This window comes from Ochotona curzoniae, unplaced genomic scaffold (genome assembly GCF_017591425.1).
Source record: "Ochotona curzoniae isolate NIBS_2020 unplaced genomic scaffold, NIBS_Ocur_1.0 contig_3176, whole genome shotgun sequence".
Lineage (NCBI taxonomy): Eukaryota > Metazoa > Chordata > Mammalia > Lagomorpha > Ochotonidae > Ochotona > Ochotona curzoniae.
The window spans coordinates 1,749,476-1,764,261 of NW_024465746.1; the positions used below are offsets into that span (position 1 = coordinate 1,749,476).

The 14,786-nt window shown below is 53.2% G+C and overlaps 1 protein-coding gene across 1 annotated transcript in view; it reads right to left on the bottom strand.

Annotated features, from left to right (window-relative positions):
• RAB31 (RAB31, member RAS oncogene family) overlaps positions 1-8,331 on the bottom strand; it is a 137,215-nt gene extending 128,884 nt beyond the window's left edge. The window contains exon 1 of the mRNA XM_040979229.1: positions 8,115-8,331. Within this exon, the coding sequence (XP_040835163.1) occupies positions 8,115-8,153 (39 nt within the window). The 5' untranslated portion in view covers positions 8,154-8,331. The remainder of the gene's footprint in view (positions 1-8,114) is intronic.
• Between the last annotated feature and the right edge of the window lie 6,455 nt (positions 8,332-14,786).

Here is a 14,786-nt window from a genome sequence, read left to right on the forward strand (position 1 = left end):
GGGCCCCTGCATCCAGTGATGGATCTGGATGAATGTCCTGGCTTCAGCCTTGCCTCCCATTGTGCCATTGTAGCCATTCAACCTGAAGCAACCAAAGAAAGATCTCTCTTGCCTCTTCTTGTGCCCCTCCCATCTTCCCTCTCTTTCTCTCTCTCTCCTCTCTTTCCTGCTCCTTGTAAACTCTTTCAAATAAATAAAGAAATCCTGAAAAAAAAAAAACCCATCATTTGAAAGGCAGAGTGACAGAGTGGGAGAGACAGCAAGATCTTCCCCGACAGCAGCCAACTGTGCGGCAGGCTGACACCAGGAGCCAGGATTCCAGCCTGGCATCCGTCCCTCTTGAGTGTGAGGGCATACAAGCACTGGAACCATCATCCACTGCCTCTCCAGGTGCATCAGGAAGAAGCCGGTGCAGAGCGGAGCAGCTAGGACTTGAACCAACACTCAGATATGGGACTCAGATGCCATCATCACTCACATGGTATCACCGATGCAGGACGCAGGGTGGTTAGTGTAGTGGCTATCGTGCTCACCTCACAATGCAAAACATAAATAAAACTTATCTTAAAAACTGCAGTACAAGCAAGATCATTAGAGCAGTGGAGCTTATCTCCACGGAGTAGGTGCACCCCTTGGAAAGGCAGGGACATGCCCACCCTGCCTACAGGCAGCAACCCAAACCAGCTCCTGGCAGAGCAACAACCCTCGATAACCAGTGAACGGCTGGACAAAGGAACCAACCAACCTTAATTACAAACATGCATCATACCTAAAACTAAAACACATCAAAGCATATTTGTGTAGTCCTACATGCCCTAAATGAATCAGACACCACGAAATTCTGAAGACCTTCTCCAACAAGTGAACCCCTTAAAAATGTCAAGTTTTCAACTTGTCATGGCTCTGGCCCTGGAGCAGACCTGAGGGGCTGGAGACACCGCACAGAGCAGGCCCCGGAGACACCGCACAGAACAGGGGCCGGGACATCGCGCAGAGCAGGGGCTGGAGACACCGCACAGAGCAGGAGCTGCGACACCGCACAGAGCAGGGACCAGGACACCGCACAGAGCAGGGGCCGGGACATCGCGCAGAGCAGGGCCCGGGGACACCACGCAGAGCAGGGGCCCGGGGACACCGCACAGAGCAGGGGCCGGGACACTGCGCAGAGCAGGGGCCGGGGACACCACGCAGAGCAGGGGCCCGGGGACACCGCACAGAGCAGGGGCCGGGACACTGCACAGAGCAGGAGCCGGGGACACCACACACAGAGCAGGGCCCAGGAACACCACGCACAGTAGGGGCATGGGTGGGAAGTACAGGACTGATAGCCAGGACCAGCTGCTGCATTAAAAACAGCCATGTCCCCTCAGACTCAAACAGGGAACGTCACCCTCACTGTGAGGGTTGGGAGATGACAGGGTTGGCATGAGTGTCCTTCAAGGCTGGAAGGGAGGTTAGGAGAGCTCTCGCTCTGGCACGCACGGACACAGCGAGAAGGCAATCACCCGAAACCAGATGCTAGATCTACTGCATCTTGGCCAACAGAGCAAGGAGAAACAGCGGCCAAGCGCTGTGGTATAACGGACTGAGCTGCCACCTGCGGCACCGGCATTCCATACAGGCACTGCTTGGAGTCCCGGCTGCTCCACTCCCAAATCAGCTCACTGCTAATGCGCCTGGGAAAGCAGTGGAGGAGAGCCCAGCGTTTGGGCCCTGCATCCACGTGAGAGACCTGCATAAGCTCCTGGCTCCTGACTTCAGCCTGGCCCATTCCCAACCACTATGGTCATTTGAGTGAACCAGTAGATACAAGAACTCTCTCTCTCTCTTTTCCCCCCACCTCCACTCACTCTGCCTTTTAAATAAATCTCTCTCTCTCTCTTTTTTAAGATTTATTTATGTTTTGGAAAGGCAGATTTACAGAGAGGAGAGACAGAGAGAAAGATCTTCTACCTGCTGGGTTCACCCCACCAAGTGGCCGCAATGACCAGAGCTGAGCCAATCTGCAAACCAGGAGCCCCCTGCTGCTCTGCACTGCTTTCCCAGGCAACAAGCAGGATGGGAAGTAGAGCAGCCAGGACATGGACTGGAGCCTACGTGGGATCCTGGTAGTTGCAAGGGGATAATTTCACCAATTGAGCCATTGGCCAGGCCCAAATAGAATAAACATCTTAAAATAAATGCCTGGGGCCCGGCGCGGTGGCGCAAGTGGTTAAAGGTCCTCGCCTTGCACGCCCGGGATTCCATATGGGCGCCGGTTCTAATCCCGGCAGCCCCGCTTCCCTTCCAGCTCCCTGCCTGTGGCCTGGGAAAGCAGTCGAGGACAGCCCAAGGCTTTGGGAACCTGCACCCGCGTGGGAGACCCGGAAGAGGCTCCTGGCTTTGGATCGGCATAGTATCAGCCCGTTGTGGAATCGGACGGAAGATCTTCCTCTCTGTCTCTCCTCTCTGTATATCCGCCTTTCCAATAAAAAAATAATAAAATAAATCTTTAAAAAAAAAAATAAATGCCTGCCTGTTGTGGAAGCCATTCACCTATTTTATTTTTATTGGAAAGTCAGATACACAGTGAGCAGAGACAGAGAGGAAAGATCTTCTGTTCGTTGATTCACTCTCCAAGTGGTTGCAATGGCTAAAGCTGGGACGATCCGAAGCCAGGAGCATCTTCTGGGTCTCCCACATGGGTGCAGGGTCCCAGGAGCATCTTCTGGGTTTCCCATGCGGGTGCAGGGTCCCAAGGTTTTGGGCTGTCTTCGACTGCTTTCCCAGGCAGGGAGCAGAATGGGGAAGCAGCACCGCCAGCACCCTATGGGATCCCGGCACGGGCGAGGTGAGGACTTTAGTCTCTAGGCTACTGCGCCAGGTCCCCATTCAGTTTTTATCTTAGCAGCCTGATCCAAGACACAAGGGACAAAGGGAGGGGACAGTGAGCAAGAGCTGATCATGATACCCACGTCACAGACAGTCTGAACTCTGAACAGTGAGGGAGGGATGCAGCAATGCTGACCTTGAACAAAACAGAACAAAGGGACTCTGAGGACTGGGATCGCCACGGCCCGGGAACACGGTGTCACCATTTGCCAGGCAGCCAGTAGAGTCCCCAACAGACATGGGGCGACAGGGGTTCTAGTTAACAGTGCATTCAACGGTGACAAGAAGCTCTGTGGCGGGACCCACACTGGGATGCAGCTGGCAAAGCCCACACTGGCAACACCAGCTTCCCATTCCGCAGTAGCGGCTCAGTTCCCTACTAGCTCCACTTCTGATTCAGCTCACTGCTGCTGCACCTGCGCAAGCAGTGGGATCTGGCCATAGACACGGGCCCTTGCTAACCTCATGGCAAACCCTGGTGGCGTTCCAGGCCCCAGGCTCTGGCCTGGCTCAGCCCCAGCCGTTGGGGGCTTTTAGGGAACAAACCAGCAGCTGGATGACCTTTCCCTCTCTCAGTAGACCTTTTAAAAAAAGAGATCGGGCCCAGTGGCGTGGCCTAGTGGCTAAAGTTCTCGCTTTGAACGTGCCAGGATCCCATATGGGCGCCGGTTCTAATCCCAGCAGCTCCACTTCCCATCCAGCTCCCTGTTTGTGGCCTGGGAAAGCAGTCGAGGACACCCCAAAGCTTAGGGACCCTGCACCCGTGTGGGAGACCTAGAAGAAGTTCCAGGCTCCTGGCTTCAGATCGGCATAGCATCGGCCGTTGCACTCACTTCGGGAGTGAATCATTGGACGGAGGATCTTCCTCTCTGTCTCTCCTCCTCTCTGTATATCTGACTTTGTAATGAAAATAAAATAAATCTTAAAAAAAAGAGAGATCTGCTTATTATATTCATATTCAAAAGAATAAACAAATCTTTTTTAAAAGGGCTGCTGCCAGCTATCCCTAGCTGTTCAAGGGACATGCCAGCCTGGGAAAGAAAAAAAATAGAATGTTAAAAGAATCTCAGACTTGGGCTGTCAATGCGATGGCAAGTGCAACTGCTTAGATGTGGGTTGAGAGGGCCTGTTGGTCAGTGTGCTGGAGGCCTCCTGCCAGGGTGACAGGGTGGTTACAAGGATTCCCACTGGGAAGTGGGGAGGTTGTGGGGAGACCACCCCCATGGAGGGCTTTACTGCTGTCCCTCAGAGTGAGTCAGTCCTGACCAGCACACTGCGAAGTACAATATAAGGCAACCGGGGCCCGGCGCAATGGCGCAGTGGTTAAGGTCCTCGCCTTGCACACCCGGAATCCCATATGGGCGCCGGTTCTAATCCTGGCAGCTTCACTTCCCATCCACCTCCCTGTTTGTGGCCTGGGAAAGCAGTCGAGGACGGCCCAAGGCCATGGGACCCTGCACCCATGTGGGAGACCCGGAAGAGGCTCCTGGCTTTGGATCGGCATAGCATCAGCCATTGCGCTCACTTGGGGAGTGAATCATTGGACGGAAGATCTTCCTCTCCTCTCTGTCTCTCCTCTCTGTATATCCACCTTTCCAATAAAAAAAAATAATAAGGCAACCGTGCACGTGAGTCCTCCTTTAAAATACATATATAATAAATTTAATATAAATATAACTAAATATTAATAAATTCATATATAAGAATTTATGTGTTTATTATATGTTCATTATTAATAGATTTAATAAACATATATTTTTTAATTGGAAAGGCAGGTTTACAGAGAGGAGACAGAGAGGAAGATCTTGCATCTGCTGGATCACTCCCCTGGCAGCCACAATGATCACACTGAGCTGATCCAAAGGCGGAAGCGAGGAGTGTGTTCTCCGTCTCCCACGCAGGTGCCAGGTCCCAGGGCTTTGGACCGTCCTCTCCTGCTTTCCCAGGCCACAAGCAGGGAGCTGGATGGGAAACAGAGCAGCACCCATATGGGATCCCAGCACTTGGAGGTAGAGGATTAGTCAACTGAGCCATCACAGCAGGCCCACTCGGCCCCTTCTGCATCGGTTCTCTTTCCATTCCCCGCCCCTGTATGACTCAGCCAAGTGACTGGCACCTCTCATGCTGTGTGCACCCTCCAGACGCCAGAGTCATGAGCCAACCAAAACCACCTTCCTTAAGCAAGCTTTCAACACCGGCTGTTACATTACAGCAACAGAAAACGGACTAAGAGGGGTTTCTACCGCCCTAGGTGTTAGTCCTGTCCATGACAGCTGAGTCAACTTAGGATAGCTTCCTGGATGCTCTGCACGATGGAGGAGCTCACTCTTGCCCAAAGCAGCGGTCTCGGGTCCCAGTGGCCTCAGGGTCTCACAGACGGCCTCAGGGTCTCACAGACCCCGGAGGCAAAGGCCCTGAACAGATGTGCAGTCCCTGTTGCCCATTTGTCTCCTCGAAGGACCCCCACATGGATTCCAGGCAAGGCCAAGTGCAAAGGGTCAACCAGTTCCTCATCAGGAGCAGGGACGCCCGCAGCTGCCTTTAAACACACACTCGGCTGCTGGAGAAGCGGCAGAAACTTCTAAATTGTTGTTGTTAAGACAACCAAGTGTAAATATCAATCTCTCCAGGGTTCCATCCGGAAGCAGGTTTTAAGTGTGTACAAACACACACACACACACACACACACACACACACACACGGGAAATAATCCAATAGAGACTCTCTGTGCCTCCTCCTGCTTTCTGCCACATGGTGATGCCTCCCACTGGGAAGCATTCCACCTTTGGGGTTGAAACAGCTGCTGCCCCACAGCATTGTTTGGCTAAGGTTTTGTTGTTGTTGTTGTTTTTCGCATACTTTGCTCTTTTCAAGCATGTTATTTTTAAGCAACATGTTTCATAACACCACGTTAGATCCCAAAGCAAGATGACTGGCACTTAACCACCCAAGCATGAGGCCCGTAGGGTGCTGGGTGTGTAAGGACACCTATGCAGTGTGCTTCAGCTGTCCCCCACACCCGGCTTCCGCAGAGGGACCCAGGAGAGGGCATTTTCCAGGGCTCCGTCAGCCTGTCTCTCCGCGTGCAGAGTAAGCCTGAGAAAGCCCACCCTTGCAAACAGCGTGTGAGCCAAGAATTTCTAACAGGTAGTCTAGAGAAACTCGATGCCCTTGACCCTTGGTTTGTGGAGAGCACAGAGCATTCCGAGAATGTTCCACAGGCCATGGTCAGTCCCACCTGCCGGGGAAAGGAGATCAGACACACCCAGCATGTGGTGCCAGGGCCTTCTACCTCCCAGAAGGAGCAGGAAGGTGTGATCAGAGTCACCAGCGGGGAACCTGGCTGCAGCTGGCACTGCCCACATCTCCAACAGCCACAGTCCCTCCAACAGGAGACGTGTCCCCCCAACAGGAGACGTGTCCCCAAGGCCATCACTGGACAAACGGTCAGGCACCGGAAGTCAACCCACAGGCTCTCCACTGAGGGACTCAGGGTAAGGCCCACACTTCTCTCACCCTCTAGGCTAGTGAGGCTGTGGCTGCCGGAGGGAGGGAGACTGGAAAGAGGTATGGCATGGCTAAGAGAACAAGCAGCTCGGTGCCAGCTGCACGCACAGCTTCACCCACAAGACAGGAAGGGCGCAGGGCCTGGGCTGTCTGTTACAAATCCCGACGGGGCTTCCGGGCTGAGCACCAACTCCCTGCGCATAAGGTGCCTCAGTTTCCCTCAAGTGCATCCTCACCCAGAGAACCAGCCTGTCCAGCTGGCACCTCCAAAGGCATCCAGTAATTCCCATCTGGCCCAGGACAGGACCCACCCAATACAGGGACCCCACCAGGAGACCTCAGGTCAGACACTCAGATCCCCTTGCCCTCTTCAAATAAGACCTCAGTCAGACTCAAAGCGCTACCCTCCAAAACAGGAAGCCACTCCAAGAGGCTGCCACACTCTTGGAGACGCAAGAAAAAGAAGTTGAGAGATTTCCTCCTGTGGCTGGCTCTGGCTTGAGGATAGCTGATGGACAACAATCCCGCCGTGGATCTTAAGAGGACAGCTGGTTTGGTCCTCCGTGAGGACGTCCATCTTACCGATGAGACAACTGAGTAAGCCCCGAGGCTACACAGCCAGTCTGTGGGAAACAAGAGCCCAGGTGGCCCTGCCCGAGGTCAAGAAGCACGTGGCTCCAGTTCAGACACCTTGGTGCACGGAAGACACTCTCCTGCAACTATCCAAGTCAAGAGCGACCCCAAACAGCATCCTTCCAGACGGGAAGGACTAAGTCCCGGTAACCAGGGCCATCCAGTTAAAGGGCAGTCACTGGCAGACGACACCGACAGAGAACCACTGGGCCAACCAATGGTTCTGGAAGGGCCTGGATGAGCAGCCCAGAGCTGTCCGCAAACCGGTACAACTCAGTGCTAATCTGGAACTGTCCCTCTGCAAGCAACTCTCGCATATCCACCTTGACGCTCGCACTGGTGAGCGGTTCCCCCAGGCGCACAGGAAGGGGTCCACCCTCACTGCTCTTTCACAGCAAACGGCTTTCTGGCGAGAACAGACGTGCCAACTCAGAACGCTCCACACCAGGCCAGCTGGCCAAAGCCTGGGGGAAACCAGGATTTCAAGTCTACCCTACCTTTTGTTTAAAAAGGGGGGAGAGGGACTCTGGAATTGATACCCCCCCCCAAAGGAACTAATCCAAAACATTCCAGGTCCCCAGGTTGGCTAAGGCACCCCGTGTTCCCCTGGGTGAAGACACAGCCGGCTGAGGAAGGAAGTGGTGAGCGAGGGCCCTTCTCCTCCAGCTGCTCCACAGGCCGCCCGGCGCCCTTCGTCACTCTCCAGTCTAGCCTCTCTCAGCAACCTCACCCAAGGCTCGGCTTTTATTTCTGTCCCTATTTTTAATGAACCAATGACTCCAGGACGCGCCTAGGCTGGGAAACTTAAACTTGGGACCAGGAGGAACTAATCCAAAGAGGAGAGACCTCTCTCTGCAGCTGCCGCGCCTCCAGTGGCCCCCGGCCTGCGCCGCCCCGCACACCCGCAGTCCGGCGAGGCCCGAGCCCGAACCGGGGAACCCTCGGAACGGAGGCGAAGCGAGCGGCGAAACCTCAGGGTGGGCTCCGACTGGAGCCCCCTGGGCAAGGGGCGCACGGGTGGCAGAGCGAGCGCGCAGGCCTGGGGCTGGGGGCGCACGGAGAAGGGCGCGAAGCGGAGACCGCAGGAGGAGGCGCGCACTCACCCCGAGGAGACAAACTTTGAGCTCGCGTATCGCCATCATGTGCTCGGGGCCGTGCCGGCCGGGGACTCAGCAGCATCGTCCGGGGGCCGGGGCCGCCGTGCCCGCCCAGCCTGCGTCCCGCGGTTCAGCCCCTCGCGCCAGCCCGCGGGCGGAACCGCCGCCGCTGCTATTTCTGGGCCGCCCACCCCCGCCGCGGCCGGTCACGTGGCCGTCGGCCGGCTCCTCCCGGGCGCCCTCGGACTCGCACGGCGGGCGGGGGCGGCCTCGGGCACCCCCTCCTCCCCTCCTTCCCCAGGCATCCGCCCCTCGCCGCCCCGCCCCGGTGGGCGGAAGCATCAGCTCCCGGGGCTCCGGGCAGACCCGGGCGCTGAGGACGCCACCGCTCGTCTGGAGACCGGGACCGTGGGACGCGCGCCAGGCGGTGGTCGCCGGCACAAGTCGGCAGTTTCCTGGCGCCCAGGCTTGGGTTTGCCTCTTCGTAGCTCGGCACCCCAAGCCCTGGGTACATTCAGTTTTGTGTACGTAGCTGCAAATAATTCTGGAAGCAGGAGTCTCTCCCGTGATTACCCCTGCTGTCCCAAACTCCCATTGGGAAAGGGAGACCCGCAGTCCTTGCATGGGCAGGAACAGGCGGAGCTAGAAGAGACTCCCCTACACACACACACCCCTGTGTGACTGGCTTCTGGTCCCTTCTGCACGTGCGGCCTAGGGTACCTCTCAGGACTCCATCTGTTGCTGCTATGGAAACATCAGCCTAATGGCCAGGAGCCATCTGAGCAATTCTCTGGTGTTTCAGATAGGAAACCTTTTTTTAAGCTCTTTAATTTTCTTTTTATATGAAGTCAGAGTGATAGATCTTGGATCCACTTATTCGCTCCTGAACTATCCCCAGCGGGCCAGGGTGGGGCTAGGTTAAAGCTGGGAACTAAGAAACCCACCTGGGCCTGGGCAGGTTCTCCAGCCCTCATCTGCTGCCTCCCAGGGCGTGATCAGAGCAGAGCAAGGAGGACTCAAGCAAGCACCCAAATGTGGAATGTGGGTGTCCCAAGGGGCATCTTAACCTCTGCACCAAATGTCTGCTCAGAATAGATTTTAAAATTTCATCTCCTTGGGGCCAGTGCAGGGACAAGTAAGGCTAATCCTGTGCCCACTGCACCAGCATCCCACATGGGTAGGGTTCTCGTCCCCCCTGCTCCACTTCCCATCCAGCTCCCTGCTTGTGGCCTGAGAAAGCAGCAGACGCAAAGCTCCTCCATCCAGCCCTCTCCCGGTGCCAGCTCTCGCACCCATTGGTGGGTCCGTGGGGCAGCTCTACTTAGTCTGCTTCCTTTCCTAGCAGGAATGTGACCTTTTCTGACCAGCCTTCACCCATTCCAGTAAGACATGTAGTGCAGGGTTTTCATCATGGCAGCTGTCGTGACTCCTTCAGGCTGAGACAAGGTCACAGTGGTCCCAGCAGAGCATCCCCAGACACTTTCCAGTGGCAGTGTCTTCCTGAGATCCAGTCTGCTCTGCCCGGCCTAACCAGCTGAATCAGACCTAGCTCTCTACAACTGGCGGACTTGGACTCCTTCAGCATCCAGGTCACTCTAGAAGGTTCCGCGTCGCCAGCCCCTGTGGGCAACTAAAGAACATGGGGGAGGCTGTGGCCCAGAAAGGGCTCAGGGGAGGGGTGACTGCTCTAAGCCATAGCTTTGGCTGCCCAGGCAGCCCTAAACGGATTGTCACTAAGTCATCCCAGCAGTCAGGGTGAGCGGAACTAAATTTGTTGAACACACTGCAGGGAAGCAGTGAACAAAGGGGTTACGGGCTGACTACTGGTGAAACACAGACTATCTACCCACAGCGGCAGCCACATCTAAGGATGACACACAGGGAAGCAGCAGGGGGCCACCAGCGGCTGTCATTGCAAAGCAGACTCTGGTTCCAGAAGCGCACTGGGGTAGTTCCTCAGGAGTGTCCCTCGGCCTAACAGGATGTCCCTCCTCTCAGAGCTGGGGCCAGTTTTAGCTTAGGACTCCACCAAATGCCCTGGGGCCAGCTCCACCTTCTCTGGTGTTATACTGAATGACACAGAAGGCTCATCCCAGCTGCTCTGTCATTTTCTAGACACAGAGGAATAAAATTCCGTGGCACTTAACTGACAATTTATTAGGTTTTTAAAAAGGTAGCAGGCACGTTTCTCTTATGAGACCCTTGTAAAGCAAGCAGTTGTGGCATTAACTGCCACCTGCCCACCGCACCAAACATCTGGCAGGAAGAAGCCCAAACTCCTTGGCAAGTCTTACAAATAACCTCCCCAAACTGTCCTCTGCTGGACAGGACACAGCATGGTCCATCTTCAAGTCTGGCTGACACTTCATCCCAGGAAATCTGCCCTGGGCTTCATGTTTCCTGAGCGTACTTTGCTCAGTGTGTACTTTAACACAAAGGCAGGAATAGCCTTTTGCAATGAATCAGGGTCCACACAGACACACGGATGTCATTGTCTGTCCAGGTGAGAAGGTAAGTCATAATTACCTCTGAATCCCTAGAATTTAGAAATCACTAAGTGTGTGTGTGTGTGTGTGTGTGTGTGTGTGTGTGTGTGTGTGTGTTTTGCTTGAGATTTTTTTTTTAAGATTGTTTTTAGGGTCCAGTGCAGTAGCCTAGGGGCTAGAGTCTTTGCCTTGCATCCACTGGGATCCCATATGGGTGCCAGTTCATATCCTGAGTGCTGCACTTCCCTTCCAACTCCCTGCTGATGGCCTGGAAAGCACCAGAGAATGGCCCAAGTCTTGGGACCCTAAACCCACACAGGAAACCCAGAAGAAGCTCCTGGCTTCTGGCTTTGACCCAGCTCAACTCGGCCATTGCTGCCATCTGGGGAGTGTACCAGTAGACAGAAGATCTTTCTGTCTCTCCTTCTCTCTGTAAATCTGCCTTCCCAGGCCGATAAGCAAGGAAGCCGGATGAGAAGTGGGGCAGCTAGGACGTGAAATGGGGCCCACATGGGATCTTGGTGCTTGCAAGGTGAGGATTGAACCACTGAGTGCTGGGGTCCGTGCAGTAGGTATGGATGACACGAAGGTGTGAAGAGAACAGCTCCCTGCTTGGCAGGGCCTGGGGAGCTTCCAGCTGTTTGGCAGGGCCCGGCGATTTCTCTCTGACCACCTTGACGCAGTCTCACCCCCTGTTTGCATGGACACTCAAGTATCCCACTAAGAATTCTGTAATCTATTGAGGCATTGTTTGCCCCTGTGAGATGGCTTTGGCAACTACTGTGAGCTTAAGAGTTAATATTATTGATGTCTTGGTGAGTGGGCCTTTAACTGCGCACGGGAGTACAATTAAACCCATGCCATTTCTGGACACCTTATTGTGTGCCTACCCATTGCCCTGAAATCGGGCCCAGACATATAGCATGCCTTCTGGGAAACGGCTTAACAAGAATTTTACAAACTAATGGAAGTGATGGGAGTATGAGCTGAAACTGCTATGGCAAAAATATAGTTGCTGTGACCTTAAAGGTTAACCTATCCTTGCAACTCTTTAGAGCATAGAAAATGTAGCTGCTTTAGCCACTTTCATAATCTTTTAACTAGAGGAAATATAGGATGATTCTATTAACATCACAGAGATATACTTTTGATTATTGTTTGATTGCTTATGAGGCTATAGAGCCTACAGTCGTAGGGGGATTTAATGTTTGAAACTTTTTGTCTTAGATCCTTATATTTTTTCTCTTTTGATGTATTTCTCCCATTATGTGATAGATAAAGTTGTGAAAATAAAATGTAGTAAGAATGTTTTACTAATTAGTAGGTAACCATCTGTGCCTTGGCCTTGGAGTTCTGGCTGTCACCTAGTGGTCACTTCTGAAGAATGAATAACGGCTTGCTTTAAAGAAACTGATTATAGTAACTTACAGAATTATCTTTAAGAGCACCTGGTTGACCATGAAGTAAAAATTAATTGAACATCTGTGCATGCTGTCATAGTTCTAAAGTAAAAGATAAAAAATCAAACGTTTGTGCAGAAGTTTGTGATGTGTCTAAGAAAATAAAAAGAACAGCTTCTTCTTGAGCGAGCTATGCTGAAAGCTGAAAGCAAGCAAGCAAGAAGCAAGCAGGCAGAAAAAACGCAACAAGTGTCTGTGTCTTTCTTTATCGCCGACTCCACGCACCCTTCTCGAGCTCCGAACTCAGCTGGAGCTGGACTCCGGCAACTGAGCCCATTGCACCAGGCCCAGACATGAGACTTTTTTTCAAGAAGAATCTTTGGTTTCTTGGCGCCATCCAAATGTGACTAACGTGCCATGGCTCTCTAGGGTCCATAGGACCTGCATCACAGGCTCCACGGAATGGAACTGCTAAGCCTTAGAAGGTGCGTCGTCTCAGAGACTCTGCCTGCACATGTCTCCTACAAGGAAAGGACACCCAACAACCAGTACTTCCCTGAAAGCCGACTAGAAAAAACTGCGCAGTTTTTACTTTAAAAAATGCCCGAAGGAGCTGGTGTTGTGGCACCACAAGTTAAACCACTGAAGGCATCCCATATGAGCGCCCGTTCAAATCCCAGCTACTCCACTTTAGAGCCAGCTCCTGCCAAAGTACGTAGGAAACACACCAACACATGGCCCAAGTGCTTGGACCCCTGCCACCCACGGAAGATACCTAGATGAAGTTCGTGGCTCTGACCTGGCCCAGTGCTGTACAAACTTCCTTCCTTAAGTTTCAGAAACTTTTTGACTGGCCCCTGCTGTGTGATGTTACTTGTAATTCAGACCCTTTAAAGTGTTTGTATATTGGAGTAGGAGGGGTGTGGGAGGGATTTGAAAGAGCAATGGTGAGCTTGGTGTGTGGTCTGGTGGCTAAGGTGCCCGTGTCCCATGTTGGCCCAATGCCAAGCTCCATTCTGACTCTGGCTTTCTGTTAACTCGGATCCGGAAAGGCAGCAATGAGGGCTCCGGGGATTGACTGAGCCCCAAGTTGAGTTCCCAGTTCCCGGCTTTGGCCTTCCCAAGATTTGACTTTTGCATGTTTGCGGATGTAACAAGCAAATGCAAGCCCTTGTCTGTGTGTCTCTCTGTCTCACTCCCTCTATCTCTCTCTATATATATCACTCTTTCCTGTTTCTCTCTCTCTCTCTTTTTTCTTTTAACACATTGGAGGGACACAGGATCTAGTCAAACAGGCTGAACACTACTTTGTCATCCAACTCCTCCAATTCTTCCTTCTCCTTCTCGTCCGCTGCTGCAGGGACCTACCTGGCAGCCTGAGCCATGGGGCCTATGCAGCAGACAGTCACAGCCCTGCTGGCAGGCAAACTGGCCAGCTTGCCAATGCCCTGGCCGTTCACGCCCTCAATGAGCCGCTTGTTGTCTGCCTCAGTGCCCACATTGTGTCCAGGATCTTCCTGATGTCCTTGGAACTGGGCAAGACACTGCTCCCAAGGGCAGCCAGCAGGTAGGAGGTGACCTACTCCAAGATGGCAGTGGCCTTCCTTACACAAACATCTGATGAAAAATGCTATATATCGCTATTTCTATAAATCTCTCTCTCTGTCTTTTTAGTTAATTTTTTATAGAAAAAAAAATTTTAAAATAGATTCCACAATTCACTCTTGGACTTGGGAAAGAAGAGGCCTCAAATAAACCTTAAAAAAGATCTAGAAGTGTGGGGACTAACTGAAAGAGGTCTGCGTAGAAGAGTACCCAGAGGGATGTGGCCACTGCACAGTAAGAGGGGAGGTGGAGCCCTCGGTCAAGGCCAGGTCTCCCCACAGCTGCAAACATCCTCACCTTCACGCAGAACGGAGGGAGGCGGTGCACAGAAGCTCACGGCGAATGGTGCACATAGCAACTAGTGAATGCCCTAAGCTCACAGTGCTTGGGACAGGTGGACAGGTGGGACTCAGGCAGCAGGGGACCCACCTCCTCCACATTCTCTGCCACCTCCTGAATCCACATGGTCAGAGCATTCAACGAAAAGTGGACGACACTCAGGTAGAAGAAGGGAGGCCTCTGTTGAGTTCCCATAAAGGAGCAGAGTCAGGAGATGGAGCTTACTCCTCCAGCTCCCCGTGCTCGCTGGAGTGCCTGCACCAAGGCAGCCTGCAGCTTGGTTCTTGCTAGCTTCCCTCTAGACTCCCCTGTCCTCCAGCTCCGTTCCCCTTTGAGTCCCTGGCTGAGCTGATGGCATTGTGTTAAAAGATAGCAAGACACACACACACACAAAAGTATTAACAGCACTCAGAGGGGCAATGGATGGATTCAGCTGTGATGCCTCCTGGAAGCCATTCAGTCCAGCTCATGTTCACCGCTGGTAAAACCAGAAAATTGGGCCCGGTGCAGTGGCGCAGTGGTTAAGGTCCTCACCTTGCACGCCCTGGATCCCATATGGGCACTGGTTCTAATCCCGGCAGCCCCGCTTCCCATCCAGCTCCCTGCCTGTGGCCTGGGAAAGCAGTTGAGGACAGCTTTGGGACCCTGCACCCGCGTGGGAGACCTGGAAGAGGCTTCTGGCTTCAGATTGGCTCAGCTTCAGCCATTGCCTCTGTGCTCACTTGGGGAGTGAATCATCGGATGGAAGATCTTCCTCTCTGTCTCTCCTCTCTGTATATCTGCCTTTCCAATAAAAATTTAAAAAATAAAATCTTAAAAAAAAAACCAGGAAATTAAATTACAATGAG